A 22,518-nucleotide genomic window follows, 5' to 3' on the forward strand; every position below is an offset into this window, starting at 1 on the left:
TTTGTCTGAATGCCCATTAAACAAGAGACCCTGAGGGCTGCAGAGGTTATTTCAGGTGTCCCTGCAGCAATGTTTATCTGTCAGTTTTCAAAATGAACGGACTGTGGTTTTAAAGGCGATGCTTAATGTCTTATATAATTAAGGGTAAAAAAACATGATACCATCAGCTACATTAGTATCTGCAGAGTATTCTACTCTTTCTTTCCTTTTCTGTGTAAACACGCTGCTGCTCTGGTGCGCGCTCCTTAAATCCACGGGAGCGCGCACCTAACTTGCAGTAGCCATGGCTGAAGGGAGGACTTTGCAGCACATCTCATCACGGTCCCACAGCTTAAACACACATTAACAAGCACTGCCGGGTTTATCGACCTAGACAGATCGTAACCTGCTGACCTACAGGAGACCGGATTTCAGCAGCATTAAGGTGGCACGGTTGATGATGTGAGCTGTAACGTGTGGAGCTTTACGAAATCTGCATTTCTCCAAGTTGTCTGCGTCCTCCTCTCGGCATGCTGGGCAATGTGATTCCGAAAACAGCCGCTGGATTAAGCCTTCAGGATGAACGTCTTCCTACACTTCAGAAGTTGTTCAAGAGTGAGTTATTATTTATTTATTTTTTTTGTTTGCATGTTTACATTTACATTTGCACATTAAAACATGTTATCAGTGATGTGCGTTGAACGATCATCGGTTAACTGATAGTTTTCTGATGTTTATTAGCCTTCATTTGAGCACTTGCAGTTTTTGTTTTAGCTACCCTTTAAATTGTAGGATGACTTAAAAAATATGTGGAACGTTTTTAATTGCAAGTCTTCAAAGAAAAAGAAAAGCCACAAACGAGTCTACATTAGGTTCATATCTTCTATGAAAATAGCACCGCGACATGACGTCATTGAGTGCTGCTGGCCAATGGACAATGTGTGCATCAGAGCCACTGGTTTGACTGGGATGCAGGGGCTCGTCAGGGCGGGGTGTCTCCTCCACTGGAGCAGACAATGGGCCTGCTTCGTCAAGCTGCCGTCATTTGTCACAACAGCGCAGGATGTTGTTCTGGTTCATCTTGAAAATAAAAGTATTGGGCTATAAATATAAGGCATTGTTTTTGTCAAACAAAAAACACGTATTTACTAAAAACAGTTTACTAATATAAGAAATGCATTTAAATATAATCAAGTAAAAGATAAAATATAAAAAAGATTCCACTTTTTTTTATTATTTTCTTTCAGCTTTTTTTCAAAATAAGGTACAACTTTCTTACCTTCCTGCAGTTTTTAAGTGGAAGACTTGAAGAAGAAATGAAACAATAAACGAATTTATAAAAGCATTATCAGTTTGACCACCCTAAATCACGTTGGCTAGTTTGTAAATGAGAAGACTTTAGACAGAATATGGTTGTTTCAGCTTGTAAAATCGCATCTCTCTTGAACAGTTTCAGAAACATATGCCATTTGATTGAGATATTTTAGTTGTTTGTTGCTGGTCAGACACAAATAGCTATTATAATGTGTGCGTTTGGCTCTGTCAAATGACATGTGTACCATTTGACACTTTATAAACAGAAGGATAAGTCTGAAAGACAATCAGTAATACAAAAATAAAGACTTTTGCAATGCTAGTAACACAAGAAAATAATTAAATCACTGTTGGAGTTGATGTTTTTCCATATAAAAATATGTATAATTTAAAATTAGGCACCCCTGTTTGAGTGGAGGACCATATAGTTTCAATAGTTCGGAAATGTAATGTTAAAAAATAAAAACACGACTAATATATAATTAGGCACTTTAACATGTTTTAGGTCATGAACCAGCTCACAAAATGTCATTAACATTGAATTGCCCTAAACCCAAGATGAGGCCTATCATTTTATTTTGAAATCTGTAATCTGAAGTGAAGCTGTTGTTCTGTGGGTTGCTTGACGTACATTTCAAATTCTGCAAAGGGAAAGTAAGCAGGTTGCTGTGAGCATCTTCCTAGGGAGGGGGCGTCGAAATGTTTACTCCTTCTGGGTTTCTGGAAGAATATCAAGCATACCGCCGCCATGCCGTAGACAAGCTGCCGGGCCTGTAGATGAAGCCCGGGGACTTCAGCAGGGAGGACGCCGGGTGGCTGTAGGATAACCGAGGGAGGATGTACTGGACTGCTGGCTTCGCCTCTTCTCGGCCGTGTGTGGTTGAGCTCGGGCGGAATCACAGCCTGCCCATCGGGCTGTGCGGCTCCGAGCAGCAGCACTCTTTGTATGGCTATATCATCGCCTTCCCTTTGCAGGACTACGGAGGCATAATGTCGGCTCTGGGTTCGGACTCCTGGTGGAAGAAGACCCTGTATATCACTGGAGGGGCTCTGCTGGCTGCTGCAGCTTACCTACTGCATGAACTGCTCGCCATCAGGTAGGAGCACACACTGTGCCTGCTCTATTTCATTTCATCACTTCTGTTTATTTATCCTTCAGTAATATCTCCCCTGCTGACAGTGACTGCTGGGTGTCATTGGACTGATATAGGATATCCATGAATGGATATGGGAGAGTCCCTCCATAGGATGTGATTTTTGGTGCAAATCTCGCGGTGTTTTCTGAGGTTTCAGACGCTGTTTTCCTCCTCCCAAGGACACGACACTAGATGGGGAGGAAAAAAAATCAAATAAATAAAAAGCAGTCACGAGTCGGTTCATGTGCCAGCTCTCCGTCGGCACCTGAGCGTGAATAAACGGAGCGCTCCTCGGGCGCTGCGGAGTCACAGCGACCTTTAATGAACTCTACCGTGAGATGCACACAGCTGCTGCCTGGACATATTCAAAGAAAACACAAACATTTATAGCTGTACGCTGTTGAGACTGAAGGATGGGATGTGATGAATCCCACAGATGTAAACATGATAATCTCAGGTCTGGCGTTAGAGCAGGAAATGCGTGCCTGTCAATGGGGGATTATTTTGGGCTTGGCCAGAGCCGGATAGTGTGTACATCCTGTCACAGTGGCCTGGGAGTTTCTGCTTTCACTCCCCCCTCCCTCTTCTGATAATCTGTGTAACCCTGCATCTCGTGCAGAGACGCTGCTGCTGAATCACGTGCAGCCTGCCAGCATCATCTGTACTGCCATGTGATGTGGTCGTCAGTTCTGCCATTGTAGTCAGTTACTTTTCTCCATATCATGTCCATACAAAGAGAGCCTTGATGTTTGGAGGGCTTCCTATAAGTGGCTTTCAGGGAGGTTTTTGCCCCACATGTAATATGAAGGATGCAGAGGACACATCAGTAGTGATAATAAAGCAGACAGAGATTTGAAAATAGTGTGTTCAGCACTATTTTATCATGGACAGCGACTTACAAGAACTGTTTCAGCACCACAACAAGCTGGACAGAGACAACACACAGAGAGACTTTACATACTATATATACACCTGGTTACCTGTTTGTTTGGCACACCAAGCTGAAACTAATACGGCCTAATAAAAAAATCTGTGCAGGGCTAAAAAGCTTCATTTGTGTGGCTCAGATTCCTGATACAGAAAGGTGTTCCTGTTTGCCTTCACTCATAAACAGGAAGTTCCAAATAACAGAAAAATCAGTTTCAAATAGGCTTTGGTTCAACAGCAGTATTAAGTGGTCATAAAGTTAGAGAGTCTTCTGCACAGCTCAACAGAGAGTCCCAGTTAGGTCTTTCCTAGTGGCCACTTGGCACAAAGAGGTGTTTTAGGCAGGTGTTGATTTAAATGTATGGACATTTTGGAGGCTAAAAGGAGGCTAATGGTTTGTGCTATTGTTTAAATGTATTTAATGCTTTACTTTTACATCACTGAGTGTAGTGATGAGTGATATAAACACTGCACTTTTTAGAAAGTAAGTTTACCCAGTTCTCTTGTATTAGACTCCTTTATTTTAAGCTCACTGTTCTCACTGATTGTGTTATTCATGACATAATGTGAGATAAGAAAAAGTAGAGTACACACACACTGACAGTCCACTGTAAAATACTTTTAAATAATTCAGCCAGATCAGACTGCTCTGTCTGTTTGTGCAAAACAATAATGATGCCAGTTTGTAACATTTCCTTTCACAGAAACTGTTTTCTCTTCTGTAATTGTGTATTTTGGCCCATTTTGTATATTTTAATATGCTCTTAAGAATACTTGTAACAAATGTATCTGCAACAAACAGGAAATGGAAACACATTTAAGATTGGCGTTATCTCAGCTGAACCCATTTTAGACAAAGTTTTGTGGATTTTGTTGTCTTAAATTAGACCTGAAGCATCAATATGTATTAGAACTGATTCAGTCTTTACTCACATGAAACACCTGATGATGACACACATCAACAAATCACATGACTAATGAGCATTTTTAAACGGCAATCACAGGAAGTCAAATCCACAGCAGTCCAGAGACAAGAGACAGAGAACAACACCGGTGGAATAGTCTATGATATGTAGTGTTGAGACTGCAGCATACAGTATGACTGACTGTAGCTAAGGGATGGGAATTGACCAGCAGTGTGTTTTTTTTTTAAACTCGGGCAGTGTGTTGATTCATTTAGTCAATAGTTTCAATTCCAACAGAAGCTCTCAATACCAGGCGCGTGGGGATAGTGATACAGAAGATCCACATAACAACATAAACTCAGCTTGATGCATTTCAAAGAACCATCATCACTAAAAAAAAAAAACAAGAAAAAAACAATTATAAAGTTGATTTTTTGTTGTGTGTGTGTGTGTGTGTGTGTGTGTGTGTGTGTGTGTGTGTACAAGCTAACTAAACAAAAACAATTAAAATGAAAATATTGCACAAGTGTCAAAATAGATGATAAGAGATTAAGTTGCAATACTTCTAACATTTCAGATTAAAGTAAAATAATGCATAGGTTTTCAGGAAGCTGTTTTTTAAAGAGGATATGAAGAGAAGCCTCCGCAGTTGCTGAAAATAAAAGTGTGCATGTTGGTGGGCGGTTGAGCTCAGAGACACAGGGATTTACTGCTGTGTCACCGTGCTATAATAAACTGTAGGTGTGACCTTTTTTTTCTTCCTGGAAAGTTTGGGAAGTGTGACACTGAACAGCAAATCAGGCTTTCTGTTTGGTATTAATCTCACCGTCTGGCTGGCCTAGAAAACAGGTAGTACGATCGACTGATTGAACATTTGAATCAAAGGACACTGTTGTTGTCTTTTAAGTTTATATCAAAGCTCTCTTATCCTTCCTGCTGGTGTGTACACACTGACTGAAGTATGAAAGATATCAAAGCCTGCAGTCTATTCCTCCCTGAAGAATCAGCAATTTCTTGCTATTTGTTTCTAAAAAATGAGGAAATCCATCACAGTAACAAAAACCTTCAGAGTTAGGTGCACTTGCCTTCCACTCAATGTCAATCGAGTTCTAATGATAACACTATCAAATAATGTGATATTCATGTCTTTTCTATTGGTGGTGCTTTAGTAAACCTGGACAGCAGATATATTAAAGTTTACCGTACCTTAGTGTGGATGTGAAGTGTGAAAATGTCCCAGCATGAGATCAAGAAAAATAAAAACAGTTCATAGTAAGTTATGTCACGCCACAGAACCCAACGCTGTTTATTTACTAAATGTTTTCTTTTCTCCATCTGTGCTCTCTGTGTAGGAAGGAGCAGGAGCTGGACTCTAAAGACGCCATCATCCTCCATCAGTTCTCCAGGCCAAAGAATGGCGTGCCCAGCCTCTCACCCTTCTGCCTGAAAATAGAGACGTACCTGCGCATGGTGGACCTGCCCTACCAGGTGATACTCTTTAGACAAACAGTGAGATGCTCCTCGCTGTGTGTCTTTCTGCACTTCATTTCCTAGAGATTTTCAGCACTTGTTGTCATTTCTGTAGTCAGTGATGTCACTTCAGCCAATGCTCCTCATGTTAATGCAATGCGCTTGATTAATGACATTTAGGCCAATAAAGAGTCTGCTTCCTCAGAGTTTATGGCTGTTTAACCAATAAGTTTACAAAAAGCATGAGCTCTATTTTACCTTGACAGTGAACATTAAATGAAACACTGAAGTATCCTAAACTTTAAGGTATTTAAGTCAAGTACAATGTGCACTGGTAGATTTTTGTCACAGACTGAATTTGCCCTTTCAGTTATATTTATTTGAGTCTTTCTACGGTACTTGAAAGATCAATTAAAAATCAATCTGTATTTGTATAGCTCTAGCTCATTCTAAATGTTATCTCAAGACACAAACAAACAAATCTAGATCGTACTACTTCTAATACTCTTGATGACGGAGACCCTACAATAATCCACCAGGAGCAAAGCACTTGACAAAATATGGTAATCTATTGGAATCCAGCAGTTCATGAGTGAAAGCTGAACTAGAAAAAACTTGAGACACAGCAGATAATGTTATGTGGCAACAAACTGTTATTTTGCTCTCCTATCCTTACAATGGAAGATACTTGCAAGAGACTATTTAAGATCACATATAATTCTCCTTTTTTAATAAGTCTCAAAAGTTTCAATAAGTCTCCTCTGATCCTGTATTCTAGCATGTCTATAGACTCCTCTATTTCAGCCCTGTCCAGAACAGGCTGTTTCTGTGTCTGTACCTTTAAATGCAAGGGAGCTGACCACGCCCCCTCTCTGGAAGGGGATGTGGCTTGGGCTTTCTTGCACCATGTCCTTTGTTTAAAGTGAGATGGCAGACTCATCAGGCAGAACAAACACCTAGCTGTGGGAGTGTTACTGCACTTTGTGACATCACTAAGGGAAAATCTCCGAACAGCCTGTTTGAGCACATGTTTTCAGAAAAGTAGGCTAGGGACACATTGTTAGAAAAAACGTGGTAAAGAGTATTTTGCATAATATGTTACCTTTAAAACAAGGATTCTCAAAATATTTGTGTAGCAGAGACCAATCTAGCCTATTTCTCATTCCCTGGCGGGTTTAACTACAAAATAATAAACCACAGAATTCCCTTTCACCAACTTGTAATTATTTTAGACCCCTTGTTCCTGCTAATCAAAAAACATATTGTTAAACTTCACTCTTTTTTTTTTTTTTGAGATTTATTTTTGGGCTTTTTGTGCCTTTAATGGAGAGATAGGACAGTGGATAGAGTCGGAAATCAGAAAAAGCTCTTCCTGTTTCAAAAGTGTACATAGATTCTACATGTTCTCACATGAAGATGTTTCCCTCCACAGAACTACTTTGATGGGAAGCTGTCCCCGCAGGGTAAGATGCCCTGGATGGAATACAACCACGAGCAAGCGTCAGGGTCAGAGTTCATCGTAGACTTCCTGGAGGAGAAGCTCGGCGTGAACCTCAACCAAAACCTCACCCCGCAGGAGAGAGCTGTGTCCCGGGCTGTCACCAAGATGGTGGAGGAACACCTCTACTGGTGAGGGTCTCATAGCCAGAGCTTATTTAGTGTTGAACAAGCTACTTCACATTTACAAACCTGTTACAAACTGTGATTCCTCTTGCTGCAAACTTGTCCGAAGTTCCAACTATATGGAAACTTTGGGTTGTTTGAAAAGGCAGAATACTGTGACTAATCATTTACGTAACTGTTGTTGTGACTGGTATGGACTGGTATGGACTGGAGCATTGAAATCAGAATATGTAAATGTGTGTATACACATTTACATATTCTGATTTCAATGCTCATTTGAATACATAAGATCAAATTTAAGCTGTACCAGGAACCACCCACACACATCACACAGATCTCATAGAAAATAACCCTCACGTTGAGTCAGTCTAAAATCTTTCTTTTTTTAGTTGTTCCTTAATTCAAGCGTTATTTGTGTAGCCTTCCAGCCCAGGGCTGACTCCATCCTCACCGTCAGTGAAGTGATATCAGGCGTCCTTTGCTGTGGTAAGTCACTCAAGAACCTCTGGGTGAGAAACACTGTGCTGCTGGGAAATCGTTTACCACTCCTCCCACCAACGCCCAGAGAGGCTCAGAGTGTTTCCATTACCTAAAAGCTCCATGAATCCCCCCCCCCCCCCAACACACACACAAGAAGAACCAAAAAACACTATTCTCCTCAGTTTAATAACGTATAGAGGAATACTTGGTGAGTTTAGAGATGTAATAATTGGGTAAATAAAGATTTAGAGGTCATTCATGTAACCCACATCCTCCCTTCCTCCCTCTCTCCTTGTGTCTCCTCGTCACTCTCTTTTCTGCTCCCCCACCCACACCGTGCCGCCTTCAGACCCACATATAGACCTATTGATTCAATTATTTATGTCAGGGAAGGGCAGTGTGGCGGCGTGGTGCTCTACTGATGCTGAGGGCATTTCCGATCCAGCTCCCCTGATTGATGCTGTTTTAAAAATAAGAAAACAAGATCTCAAAGGACAAGAGAATAAGCTGTGCTTGATTCACAGCTGCTATCTGAGAAGTGACAAATGTTAGTTTGTTTAAGACAATAGTTCATAATTCTCTAATAGCTGGGCGTATAAAATGTTTTCATTGTAATGGGGCTGTTTGAATGCTTTAACCCTTTAGAAACATTTGAGCCCTTTTTCAATTTCTGTTCTTTTTATCTGGTTTCTATCTGTACACTCTGGGCTAACAGCAGGGCAGGTGTTCCAGAGACAACGCTTTAAACCTCACAGGGACATCACAGGTCTTCTAGTAACAGACAGATGTCCAGCTGCCATGAACATGAACATAGTGGCAACTATGCAACTGAAGCTTCAGTGTTTAGCCAGCTCTGCATCGGTCTTGAAACATTCCTGCGTTCTAGTCTCTCTCCATTTTTCAAAAGCATCTCCATTATTAATCTGTAGTTTTACCATATTTCTGGTCGTGGAGCTATTTAGAAAATGTTCAAAACAATCACTGCAACACATTTTGGTTTGCCGTTTGCCTTACAAACTGAGGGGCGTCCAAAACGGCTGTGTGGTTGTGCCTTTAAACTGTCAACCTCAAAACAAAAACAGACCATTCAGGACTGGAATCAAAACTTAGAAGGAGGACATACTGGCTGCTGCGTTGTTGTCAGAGTATGAAGCACTTCAACAAAGCATGTTTCCTTAATGATGTAGTAAGGTCACTTTACAATTTAATTCAGTAGATATCTTACATATTGCTCCTTTGACCCTTGTAGTCTTTGAATACTGAAAAGAGCTTGTCTCTGCATTATATAAACCAAAACTGTTGTTACAGCAGGTTACTCATGGCTAATTACCCTTTGAAAATATGATGTTTTAAATGTATTCATTAGTATCATACATTTGCTCCCTTGATTTTACTAGTTGTTTCCTTGCTATTTTTTGGCACTGTAGTCTATGTAGTATAATATGACACATTGTTTCATGTATCAGTGATAAAGTACCAAAGGGAACTTCTGTTATACTTCTTTAATTGTGGTCAAATCCAATAATATTTCTGTTCAGTTTTTCCAGCCTAACATTGTTATAAGTTACTCTAGGCTTACAGTTTCTTACAATGCTGCGTTCAGATCAGTGAGGATAAAGAACCATTATTCTCAGCTGCTTGTGCCTTTAGGATTATAAATGTGACACCCAAGCAACACCTATAAGCACCTTCTGAGTTCAGAAAAAATGATTCTGGAAACAAAGTCTATGAAATCATCTTGTTGTATCAGATAACAGGAAGAAGCATGTGGTCACTGAACAGCCACCACACCCTCATGTTACAGAGGCCAGATGCTTTAATTCAATTTCTATTGAGCGACCAGTTATGTAGAATGATGTAGAAAACTACAGGCTGGACACAGTCATATCTCTGGGGTTAGACATCTGACATCAGGCTTCCAGACGAGCTGAGGTAGAAGCTCAGTCTGTATCTTTAACGAGGTGGTGTGAGAAAGTATGTAAGAATATAGCAGCCTAATCTTGTTAGTGTCTGCACACACAAACAGCTTGGCTTTGACACTGAATGTACCAAAAAGTACAGACAGCTACCCTCTTGTGATGTTTTGTTATAATAGGATATGTGTAAAACAATTGTCTCTTATTGGTTTTTCTCACTAAATCTCTCGTGGTCAGAGAGGATTAGATGCAGTTAAAGAGAAGCAGAATTAGAGAGGGATTGTGAGGTTTGGTGTTTGGCTTGTTTGCACTTAGACAAACAGGATCTGTCTGTCTGCTGCTGTGACACAGATTTGATGCCTGAATGGTTGCCCAGATTTCCTTTTTTCATTTTAACATAAGCAAGATGGAATCCAAATTTCATGTGGAGTTTCTGCTCCAAACCATCTTCCCTGTATACATTAGCTCTGCACATATCCTTAACATGACAGCACCCTGACACACTGAATGACTGAATGTAAGGTGTTGTGTCCCTGCAGCCAGTTGAGAGCGGTGTAGCTGATAAATGTGGCAGTGGACTGTGTGTGGGGGTGCACTTTTATTGATCAGCACAAGAATTATTGACGTACACAAAAAGGCTTAACGGTGACGGGACACAGGGAGTGACGCTCGGGTTAAAACATCCTACTTTTAATGATACAGTGCAGCTTGCACGTTTTATGACCAGCTCCGTTTCTCCTTTTTCCTAACAGTAATAGCTGATAGAAAATTACTTTTGTTATCCCTAAAGCATATCTGCTCTTCATATGATGCCAGTGACAGCCTTCAATAAGAACTGATTTTGAGGACCTCTGCATATTTAAATGTTAGGATTTATTTGTTGTACAAAATTACAGACACATTGAGAAAGTGATGGTTAAATTTGTGACAGCTGTGAGGTGTGTGTAAAATATATTATTTCTGTTTTCTTAAAAAAATGAGTCTTTGCGCACCAGGTAGCTTAGCGGTTATGTTAGGTGCACTCATGTTAAGAGGCTGTAGTCTTCAAATCAATGCTGTAAGTCCTCCCCCTCTCTCTCCTCCCAGATTGTCCTGCCTCTCTTCAGCTGTCCTATCTAATAAAGGCAAAAACAGCCGAAAACATTTCTCAGATTCTTCTGATCAAAACACTTGTGTTCTTGCCAATACTTGTCGGATCAGATGCATATTGAAGTTACAACCAAATAGATCTATCGGATGTAACGTCTTAAGACACCTAGAATACGAATAGTTCCTGTTGATAGGGAATTACTGGCTGAAACTATTTTGCATTTTTGTTTATGATCACAAATAAGGAATCTTCTGATACAGGACATTTTACTTCTTGTAAAGTGCTTCCCAAACACTCCAACACTCCCAAGGACCCTCATGATAAAAGTGATGCATCGCTGTTAAAAATGAATAACAATTCAAATAATTTTCTGTGATGAATGCCTGTTTTCTTATATATATGTTACATTTTTCTTTTTTAAATCCTAACAAAATTGGCCTACACATGGGTTCTTACCAAAATACTTTTTTTTTTGTTTCAATCCGATAAGATGATTTTAGTAAAGATGTGCAAAATACATCATCAGAGCAGGCAAAGCCTTGCACCCTCCCTTAGATTTGAAAGACTGCAAGTGCCACAAAAACCTGTAATATAAGAAGTGTAGTGTCCAATCTGCTTCTGCTCTGACACATTGAGGTGTTGTGTTTTTCAGGACAATAGCCTACTGTCAGTGGGTGGATAACCTGGAGGAAACTCAGAAGCTTCTGGCGATGAGCGGCCCTCTGAGCGACACTCTGAAGTGGCTGCTGACTCACCTGAACGGCAGTATGGTCCGCAGGGAGATGTACGGTCACGGCATTGGACGTTTCTCTAAAGAGGAGGTGTACACACTGATGGAGAAGGACATGAGGACGCTGGCCACACTGCTTGGTAAGAAGAGGAGTGTGTGTGTGTGTGTGTGTGTGTGTGTGTGTGTGTGTGTGTGTGTGTGTGTGTGTGTGTGTGTGTGTGTGTGTGTGTGTGTGTGTGTGTGTGTGTGTGTGTGTGTGTGTGTGTGTGTGTGTGTGTGTGTGTGTGTGTGTGTGTGTGTGTGTGTGTGTGTGTGTGTGTGTGTGTGTGTGTGTGTGTGTGTGTGTGTGTGTGTGAGAGCATTCTTAATGCCTCTTCCCCAAACCATTGCCAATAAAACATGTTCCATTAGGACAACCACTTATCTCATCACAGTGATCTACTAAGAGATTACCCAAACTCTGTTACATAATGTGATAATAGAGTTAGCAGAGCTATTGTTTAGGAAACATAATAGCATGTATTTTACTATAAACCCCTCTGCATAAGTCAGGAGATTTATCCTTTTCTTCTAAAAGTCCCGGATGGTCATTAGTTTACTCTGAAATTCAGTTTCCTGCAGAGTTTAGCGGAAATTTAACAACTTCTGAAAAGTTGCTTTGTTTTTCCTGAACATGAGATGTAAATAGTAGTGGCAGCAAGGAGCCTTACCCATGTGTTTTTTTTTTTTACAATAACAGAGAGGGAGAAAAAAAAGCAGATTGTGAATATTGCAACTGATACAGTTCTTATTTGATCTACATTGAAAATAGACCTTTACGTTTGTTGGCAACCATTTTGACTGTGTAACAAAGATTCCCTGGAATCTGCTTTCATAAGAATAACCATTAAAGATGATGTAACATTATTGTTTACTGTGTTGAGAGTATTGTAAACATTTGTGTTTCATATTAACGGTCACATATTATCCTCCTTTTTAACCAGTTTAAATAAGTCTCAGACCTTCCAAAACATGTCTGTGAAGCATCTTGTTCTAAATCCACTCTGATCCTGTATTTGATCATGTCTATAAACGCCTCTATTTCAGCTCTGCTCAGAACAGGCTGTTTGTGTGTCTGTACCTTTGAATATGTAAATGAGCTGTGTCTGACCACGCCCCCTCTCTGGAAGGGCTTGGGTGGCTCTGGCTTTCTTGCAACATGCCGGATTGTTTACGGTGAGAAGGCGGGCAGAACAAACACCTAGCTGTGGGAGTGTCACCCACCTGGGGGAGGGGCTACTGCCCTTTGTGATGTCACAAAGGGAAAATCGCCAAATGGCCTGTTTGAGTACACAGTTTCTGAAAATAGGAGCAGGCAATAGATGGTTAGGATGGACTTTTCTTGGTGTTCACATTGGTAAAGTGTATTTAACATAACATGTGACCTTTTAAAGCTCATCAGAAAACACAGTTAATGTTTTTTTTTTAAAGGCAACAATGGCCTGATCAAATGGTATGACAAACAGTTACGTTCTAACAGTCTAAAGAAAGTCAGTTTTCCCAGAGTTGGAAGTATCTGAGTCATTTTAGAATAACATTCTTATCAAGCCAATTTGTTACAGCACTGTCAGCTTATATCAACACGTGTCTCATGGCAGGCTTTATCTACACCTAATGCATTATAGTGACTAATAGGATCAGACAAATGTTTCATAATAAATATGCACAATCCTTTATCCAAGTATGAAAAGCCATTATATAATATATATTAATACATCATTGATGTATTGGTCTACTTTAAAGTAAATGTATTGCATTTCCTTGCAGACAACATCAACAAGATTGATGGAATACGTATAGTTTCCATATGATGCAAAGATACACCAAAAACTCTCATTGTGTCTGTGTTCACACTCGGTGTGTACAGAATGAAACAGAGCACAGTTCTGGATGTCGGCCACATGGAGACGATATCAGAATGTTGAGATGGAAACAAAGAGTTCGATGCTGGAGAGAAAAGTGATTTTCATCGATCTGTTTGTGCTTTTTTAATGGGGACCACTTGTTCTAAAAAGGAACGTTTTACAGAGTGAAAGCATCAGTGCACTCTACAGACATACAACTTCCCTTTTAATGTATGCCTCTTCTAGGCTTGAGTGCTAGAAGTGTGAATCTTTAATCTGTTTTTGTTTTAGTCCATCTTCAAGATAAAACAGGATCATTTTGAAGTGTCTTTTGTTATTAGAAAAAATCACTGATTTAATACACATCATACCTCAAGTCACAAATATCAATCATCAACTATGTACACTTGGTCAATTAAAAACATATGAGGCTACAGTCACTTTTAGTGTTTATCTTTGTATTTGTTGTTGTTTGTCTCAAGGTTTCTCAATGTGTTGGGGATTATTATGAGGAATAAAACAGTTTAGAGTTTCAGATGATTCTCTATTTTCAATACATATACTCACTAACTATATGAATTCAAAAAGGACAATGATAAAGTTTTGCCTTTCTTCAACCCTTATTGATATTTTGCAGACCAAAGAGACATTTTCTGTTAATATTTCTACATTGTGTTTCTATTGGCTTTTTATGTGAATAGAAAAACATGCTTTACTCCTCTGTCTCCCACCTACAGTATACCTATCTAAAGTTATGATGATGGGGCAAATATCTCTTTGTTTGTTTTTTGTTGACTGACAATTATTTGATGTCTGGTTCCTCATTGGCCAGATGTTGCTGCCATATTGAAGGCTCCTCCTTTTGTTCCTACTTTGTGTGTTTCTCTTTCTCTCCTGTTTCTGTCCCAGGGACTCCGTCTTTCTGACACATTGTGTTGCTCCGATCAATAAACCCTTTTCCCTTTTTCATGAACATCTAATTTATCATCTTATTAATTAATTATTGTTTGGATTGCTTGTTATCAAAAAAAGATACTTGAACCAAGAACTGAGAGGTGTTTAACTCACGTAGCCGCTGTACCCACTGACCACCTTTTGGTTACTTAAACATTGTGTTTGTCATCAGTCCCGTGGTAAAGGAAAGAATAGTTCCTCTAGTTTTCATCCTCTCACAGTCACTGCTGACTTGTCATTATGAAATACAAGGACATTCTTCGAGAGTGTTTGGGTCGTCTCAGTCAGTATCACAGACACAAACGTGAATGCCAAGGATATTATGTCCTTACTGAAAGGCGACAGTGTTTGTACTGCTCTGACCTCGATCCAGCCAAGCTAACGTGTTGAGACTGACCTGAATGTGAGGCTTACTCTAGTGACATAAAGCAGCTTTACAATCCTCTGATTTTGGCATGATGCGGAGTGAAAATAACTGAAGTGAACACTTCCGTTAAGCATTATGCTTACATTGTGCTTAGTGTACTGAATGTAGCTTCCAAACTGAACACAGTGTTGTATGAAAGATGAACTGACAGGACAGGAAATATGAAACTGGCCTAAACTCGTAGATCAAGCACAATTTTGATTTAAAAAAAAAAGTTGGAATACGTGATCAAGTTTTACTGGGCTAGAGGAGAATTAAAAGGAAGTCTATAATAACCTCATATCACAACACTGAAAAGTATCTTCTTCTTTTTTAACTCTGTCACATAAACCTTCTTCATTGATCCGTTAATCACAGTACATTGTGATTCAGATTTTGTTATTTGAGATAATTTGATCATACTTGTAATTATAAATAATGATAATTATTGTAAATGTGTTTTACTATTATTGAATTTAAGATGATTTACTTAGATTTATTTTAAGACTTATTTAACCTCTGGTCACTTCCTGTCAGCACCTGTGTGTCCAATCAGACTTAAAGCTGTTTGTTTGCACTTCCTGACGTTGTTTCCACCTTTCTAGTTCCTTGCTTGAGTTGTTCTTACTCTCTGATGGACGTATCTTTGGATAAAAGTGTCTGCTGAGTGAATTATAGCATCGTAGTAAAACAAAATGCAAAAGAGAAACAATGGCATTTCTATAAAAATGTATTTATTTATGTCAGTTTGTGAAGGCTTACTTGAGAGATTTCTTATTCTGTTTTTTGTTGTGTTGATGTTTACATATCTTTGAAGAGCTGCAGTAGCCATTGTTCGTCCCAGCAGAGCCACAGAGATGTGAAGCTGATGCATTGTCTGATGCATTGTCTTTTTCATCGGTCCATTTTTTCAATTTTGTATCAGTGTTATATGATATTAAATCCATGCATTTTTCTTCCGCATCACCATGTCTGCCTCCCTGATTTTCTGGATTTCTTGACTTTTTCTTGAATGTAGGCCTTCTCCATATTTCATCTCCTCCTTCCTCTCATCACCCATAGTGTCTTTTCAGCAGTGAAAGCCTTTCTCCTGCTGCATCTGTCATCTTTTTTTTTTTTTTATTGAATTAGAGTATTTTTTATGTTTTCCATGTTCTGGTTCACCAGCTCGAATGTATCGCTCATCTCTCTGGATGCTGGTCTTTGTTTTGATTTTAAACCTTCTTACCCATTGCTATCTCTTGCTTTTCTATCCTAAACATCTCCTTGTCATCATTTTCAACATCAACAACTCCCCTCCCTCATCCTCTGCATCACTGACTTTCCTTTAAATCTCAAAGGCCTTTCTTTCCTCACACATGGCCCTTTCTTGTGCCTTCCTCCTCCCTTGTTTCACCCTGAGCTTTTAAACTTGTAGTTTTTTCTTTCAATTGAATGTTCTCCTTCTCCAACTCAGTCATCTGAGCACTCTTTCTCTCTCTGGTCATCCTTTGCCTTTTACATCTCCAGCCCCCCTATCATCTCATTTATGCGTGTCTGTTCAGCAAAAGTGTTTCATATCTTGGGTCAAATGAAAGTTATTTTGGCTTCTGCCTCTGTTTGCCCTTCCAGCCTGTGTTTCTCCATAGGAAGACAAAGACGTCCTGCTGTTTCATGCAGCAGAATCTTCTCATCTCTGCTGCTCTGGGGAGTCTACAAAGACTGGCTCTGCATCACTCTGATATGCTCAGGCTGATGGGGATCATTGTCACCACTATCATTGATCATTTTCTGGAACAGAATCATGGAGGGGACAATCTGTGTTTGAAAACATTCAATGAAGTTTTCCAATGTCAGTATGTGAAACCTGCAACAACTATAAATATCCTTATCCTCATTACCCGGTCTTCATGATACATTTTGTATTTCTGGATAAATATTATTTAAGGACAAAGCTTCAAACTGTGAGTGAAATATCAATAACTTCAACATTAAAACTGCATTACTTACTTACTTCTCCCGGCTGCTTTCTTCTTAGGTGAGGAGACTGGCAGCCATGTTGTTCAGACAAATCTTGTGTCTCTCAAACAGATGGTTATTTTGTGCCGTGACAAACTGTCTGCCCTGTGCTGGTTTTTGTAAGAGAAGCAACGGCTGAAAGATCCCTTCTTCCAATTTTCCAGCTTGTGAAGAAGGAAACTGAATTTGAGGAAATACTTATAACAACAGTGTCTGAGTGGGCTTGGAGCGGTTTTGAAACACTGTATTAGAGTATTAAGAATTTCTTTTAGTCATACGCTGCTAGCTCTTTCCCATTTGTTTCATTATTTGAGAGAAAAGGTTTTTTGTGCACACAGCTTCATATTACTGTTTGTTCTGTTTCCTGCAGGAGATAAGAAGTACTTTATGGGCTCCAAGATGTCGACATTAGATGCTACAGTGTTTGGACATCTTGCCCAGGCTATGTGGACTCTGCCCGGGACACGGCCAGAACAACTTATTAAAGGTCAGTACTAGATCTGTGACACCAGCTGATTACATGAAAGCAATGTGTATTTACTGTAATTACTATTACTTCACAGGAGCTTAGTTATTAACCTGGCAGTGTGGTTTATACGTGTAATATTCAATGTTGTTTATCATTGTCTTGCTGGTTAACATAGATGTATTTATCTCTCTCAGCCAGTAGATGGCAGTGCAGTGTCACTGGCAGGCTTTGATTTGCTTTCATATCTTGCACAGAGAAGGGAGTCTCTAATCTTTTCATGCAACAAAATCAGAGCTTGTAATGTCACAAATGAAGTTTCCCTGATGTTGCTTTGATACTTAATTTTAGAGGAGAGAGCTCATAGGGAGGAGATAACAGAAAACATGTTTCACAAAGTATCCCAGATGTATTGTGTTCCACTGAGCACCAGGTACACCTCCTGCTGGTTTGTTCTCACTCCTGTTAAAGCGTGTGTATCTGCTGTGTTTGATGTCTTTACAGGAGAGCTCATCAACCTGGCCATGTTCTGCGAGCGGATGCGGAGGAGGTTCTGGCCCGAGTGGTTTGTGGAGGTGGATGATCTTTATTATGACGGCGACAGTGAGAGCAGTGTTGGCGGCGGCTCTCCTACAGGCATGCTGGACCTCGGCCTCTTCTCAAGGACTGACACTCTGGACGACAGTGACGCAAGCAGCCACTCAGCCGTACACACGCACACACACTCCCCGGACTCGGACCACTCTCTCTTTGACTCGGACGTGGGGACGGGATCTGACAATGACATTCAGCTTAAGGAGGAGTTGATGCCTGACCTGGAGGTTTGACCCGAGAAAGGCCGTGATTGGCTGACTGATTGAGACTGACAGGAGGCGGGGAAAGTCTCGCAGCCTAAGGATGTTGCCAGATCACAGCAACTACAGCTGGAGAAAGTATTCCAGCTCCTCCACCTGCAACAATATCTAAAAGGATATACCTTTATGCAGCGCATACAAACTGAACCTCATAATAAACATGCTACCGTATGTTTGTCCTCTCCTGTTATGTCAGAACTGTCCATGTGGCAGTTACTCTTTGCCTTATCTGTCTCGTCCCCAGATTCAGACACTGGCGTGAAAAGGTTAACTTCTAGGTAACTTCTCATCTCATGAAAAGTGTGGAGACTACAGAGGAGTGTTGTAGAAAAAAACAGGTGGCACTTCACTTGCTATGAAACGATGCAACTAATCACCACTCTGCCATGTGTCTTAACGCACAAACCCATTTGAACAGGTGGAGATTGATCATGTGGCTAAAAAGAACAGCTGCCGTGTCTCAGCTGTTAACCATCCATGTGCTGCAGAGGAAACACAGGATGACATTGAGTGCCAGTCCATGCTCAAGATCGATCCTCATGTCATTTCCTTTATAGTTTTTTTTTTCTCTGTGGGAGGAATCTCTATGAAAACATGATGTATGTCTCTGTCAGACTACAACTCTTCTTGTTGTTTAATGGAAAGGAAGAAGAAGAGGAGCAGATTTGTGCCTGTGTCATTCATCAGTTATCATTCTTATTCATCTCCATTAAGTAGTAATTTGATTTATGGAGCTTTCATTTCAGCATCTCTTTGGTACGAGTAGAGAACTGTAGTTTGGATATTTGACCACTAGATGGAAGCAGCGGTCAGCCTGGAGCGTCCTTTGTTCTGCATCATCAAGGTCATTCATCCTTGAGCTGCTGTCTATTAAACACAGGAGATTTGGTCTTTTAATTATGAACCTTGATGGTTCCGATTCATAAATAATATGTCAGGTTGTGTGTAGACAAGTGATGAATGCAAGCTTTTGCATACCTGCAGACAGACATATCAGCCTTAGTTCTTTCACACTGAAGACATGGTCAAAGTCTGCAACATTTATTTCAGTGATCTAACTTATTACCAGTGCCACTGTATTATTCTTTACAGGATCGTATGTGTCAAATAGATATATTTGTTATTTTTTATGTTCTTAGTACTCTCAAAGAGAGACATTATTTTGCACTAGTGGAAATGTATTTTCACTTTATTTTAACGGGAGCAGTCTGCTACAGAGGTAGAGAAGAGAAACGGCCAAATGAATGGGAAACATAAATGTGTTCATCAGTAGAAGAGGACACTGAGTGTTCTGATAATGATTGTGTTTGAAGGGGACTGTGCTGCTCATACTGGATCTGTGTATTAGAGTTACTGAGTGTGAATGTCATACATGAAGAATCCGAATACCAAATCAACATTTGAGAAGTTTGTGGATGAAATGGACCAAAATGTCTCGGGGAAAGTGTTTGCCTATGTCTGTCACGGTTAGCTAGGTGGAACTGTTATGCAATAAGATTGCTGTAAACCAGGTGCATATAGAGTAGATGTCCAGGTATAAGGGTCAGTTCATCAACACACAAATCAAAAAGTTTAAAATGATCACTTACATCATGTGCTGTTGAGATATGAAGATTTGAGGCCACCGTCCAAATACATAAGGGGGATCATTTTTATTTTTTTTTCACTCACAGTGAAGAAAATGTGTGAAAAAATCAGTTAAGCTGACACATTATTCCATTTCCTGTTTCTTTGGAAATCACAACAGTGCTTTTAACAGCTTCTATTAAGCGCTGTTTCTTCGGAAGTAATGAGTTCCCATGAAAATTGTAAAATCAGTCTTTCAACAAGGCCAGTTCAGACAATGACCGAGGTTTAAATCTTAAAAGCGCAGTATAATCTGACACTCTTGTTGATTACGATCTGTTTCACTAAAATGACAAGCAGTGATGTTTTCAAATCTGTTAGTTCAGTTGTGCTACATTAAGACCGTTTATTAACTATTTTAAAAGATAGCCTTACATTTTTCTCAAATTATTTTCATGAATGTTGTTTAATTTAATATCTTTTGCTTATTCATCTTTGGTGTTAATCCATTTTAATTTCTCAAGCTTTGGTTTTAATAAGGAATGAAAATCAACATCTCTGTTTTGATTTGGATCATATATATTTATTTATTTTGACGAGTAGAACCTTCTGCTGATCATCTTTGCAGATTTTCTCAGAGTGAGTGTCTTCTTTGAAATGCTGGTCTCAAACCTTTTCTGTTGAGGTTCACAGAGTTTCAATACACCGTGATTCTTACATCTTGCAGGCAGATTTTATAAAGTTATAAAAACACTCCTCAACACCACAAAATAAAACCACAATGTTAGCAAGAAACTTGTGATCAAACTGAGCATTTAGTACTTCTCTCAGGAGTTGGTGTGGAAAAAAGGCAGAAGAAATATTAGACAGAACACTAAATTAATATTAGTGTTTCTTGTTGCCTGCTAGATGTGTAAATAACAGCAAGATTTCCATATTAACTTCCAGTCAATGTCAAAGTTTTCATCTGATTTTCTGCAGCACCCCAAGATGTAAAAAACAGTTGATATAGCTTTGAGTAACATTTTAAGTCTGTGAGCTTCACACACCCTAATTGTTTTGGAGGGGAGCAGCAGATATTTTAGAGACTGATGAGGGAAACCGGAGCATCTGTATGACTTCTCTGTAATTGTAATTGAGAAGATTAGTTTTGGTGACTTTATGGTGGAAATGAAAGTCTGGACAGAGCGATGAGTTAATGATGGAAGGTCGTCGTTTGATCCAGATATTTGGGACTTTAGAGACCACCTTCCTCCATCATGTCGTCCTGTGGTTCACTCTGACCAACCTTGGCCTGGGTTGTGTTTCATTATCCAGGCTAGACATCATATACAGTTGGACTGCTTTAATCAAGCCATATTAAAACTAAATGTCTTGTTACTGGAACCATTTCTTAGCATTACTTCTTGGGTAATGTAAATATTGTATGTGTGACTGTACTGTATGTAGAACTGACTGACTGAGCAAACTACCTATGTGCAGTCATAAACTGGAGCGACTGGTTGATTTCAATAAAAAAAACATAGCTGTGACAATTTTAACAGACTTTTGTTCTGAGTTTTATTTGCATCCTTTGTGTCTCAGGTTAATTACAGGGTTTCAATGACTCTGTAGTTAAGTAATCTGTCTCCATATTGTTGTACCTCTAACTGCATTGTCTGTGTTGCTGTGTGTTTCAATCAGGCTAAAAAAGTCACAATGATTCAGGGGTGGAAGCAAACTGATTAAGAGTCTGCCAGCCGCCTGGGGCAAGACAGAAGGAGAGAGGAGAGCAGGGACCGGAAGAGGAAAAAAGGTAAAGTGGAGTTGGTAAACAAAATAGGATGACGTTAAGCCAGAGCAAAGAGGACAAACAAAAGGTGGATGTAACCATGAGTAGAGGAGAAAGAGGAGGAGGAGAGGAGCAGGTGGTGGAGAGGAGAGAAGGGGTGAAGAGGCCAGGACTGAGGAGTGAAGGGAAAGCAGGAAGTCACAGGGGAAGAGGAAAGAGGAAAGGAGCATCAAGAGCACCAGGAGTTTTGTGAATGGAAGGAAGAGATGGAGAGTCACAGTGCAAGAGGAGAGGAGAGGAGGCGGCTGGGCTAGGGGCCCGGGGAGGAGAAGCGAGGGCCATGGATCAGGAACCAGGCTCCTGGGGGACGGAGCAGGTGCAGGCTGCGAGCGAGGCCTTTGGGCCTGAAGGGGCTGCCAGAGCTTAAAACAATCTGCACTGCTCCTTTTTTAATTTGGCTCTGTGAACAGCCCACCCTCCACACTGACTGTCTCTCCCTCTCTCTGCTTAACAGATCAGCGATCCACAAAGAGGGGTAAACACACAGAGCAAAATTAAAATCAGAACTCCCCTGGCACGGAAAAACAAATTAGAGCAAACAAATTACTGAGAGTCAACACACAAACAGTGGAGCATCTGTGGCTCTCTGGACTACTGGAGCCGGTGGCTACCTCCCACACCAACACCACCTATAGATCATGTTCACAATAAACTGCAAATCCAAAACATTGTTGACATGTTCTCTTCAAATCACTGCAGTCAAACCAGTCCTCCACATGTCCGCACAGTTTGTTTTGTAGTTCTGACATGAACATCGTTCTGTGGAAAGTTTAGAATAAGCTTCAAAAGGTTTTGAAAGAGACCTAGGTGTATAAAAGACATATATAATGTAAAGTAGGCAGTGTTTTCTGTTCTGACCTTTCAATTTCTCACAGCTGCTTTCTCTTTTGACTCGTGCCATTGTCTTCTATCTACCCCAAAGCTATTAAAAGCTTTTAACCAGTGTTTCTAGCTAAGTGCTAACGTCAGGTAACATGGTCACAGTAACAG

The 22,518-nt window shown here is 40.1% G+C and overlaps 1 protein-coding gene across 2 annotated transcripts; it reads left to right on the forward strand.

The window, feature by feature from the left end:
• Positions 1 to 279: 279 nt before the first annotated feature.
• Positions 280 to 21,238, forward strand: faxcb (failed axon connections homolog, metaxin like GST domain containing b). Of its 2 annotated transcripts, XM_061051215.1 has the most exons (7): positions 280 to 594; positions 2,269 to 2,390; positions 5,614 to 5,749; positions 7,164 to 7,360; positions 11,493 to 11,710; positions 17,182 to 17,298; positions 17,782 to 21,238. In XM_061051215.1, exons 1-7 carry the CDS (start codon positions 559 to 561, stop codon positions 18,102 to 18,104), a joined length of 1,149 nt encoding a protein of 382 aa, XP_060907198.1. In that variant the 5' UTR covers positions 280 to 558; the 3' UTR covers positions 18,105 to 21,238. The 2 variants fall into 2 exon arrangements, with proteins under 2 accessions (XP_060907198.1, XP_060907197.1); XM_061051214.1 differs by lacking the exon at positions 280 to 594 and having other exon boundaries at positions 1,931 to 2,390.
• The last annotated feature ends 1,280 nt before the right edge of the window (positions 21,239 to 22,518 follow it).

Source organism: Labrus mixtus, chromosome 11 (assembly GCF_963584025.1).
Source record: "Labrus mixtus chromosome 11, fLabMix1.1, whole genome shotgun sequence".
NCBI classification, from domain to species: Eukaryota; Metazoa; Chordata; class Actinopteri; order Labriformes; family Labridae; genus Labrus; species Labrus mixtus.

What these genes read in the sequence shown, in the direction of transcription:
- faxcb (XM_061051214.1), top strand. Translation starts at nt 2,131, where the DNA reads ATGTACTGGACTGCTGGCTTCGCCTCTTCTCGGCCGTGTGTGGTTGAG. An exon ending in CATGAACTGCTCGCCATCAG is followed by an intron (nt 2,391 to 5,613) that starts GTAGGAGCACAC and finishes CTCTCTGTGTAG; the next exon opens with GAAGGAGCAGGAGCTGGACT. An exon ending in GCCAGAACAACTTATTAAAG is followed by an intron (nt 17,299 to 17,781) that starts GTCAGTACTAGA and finishes ATGTCTTTACAG; the next exon opens with GAGAGCTCATCAACCTGGCC.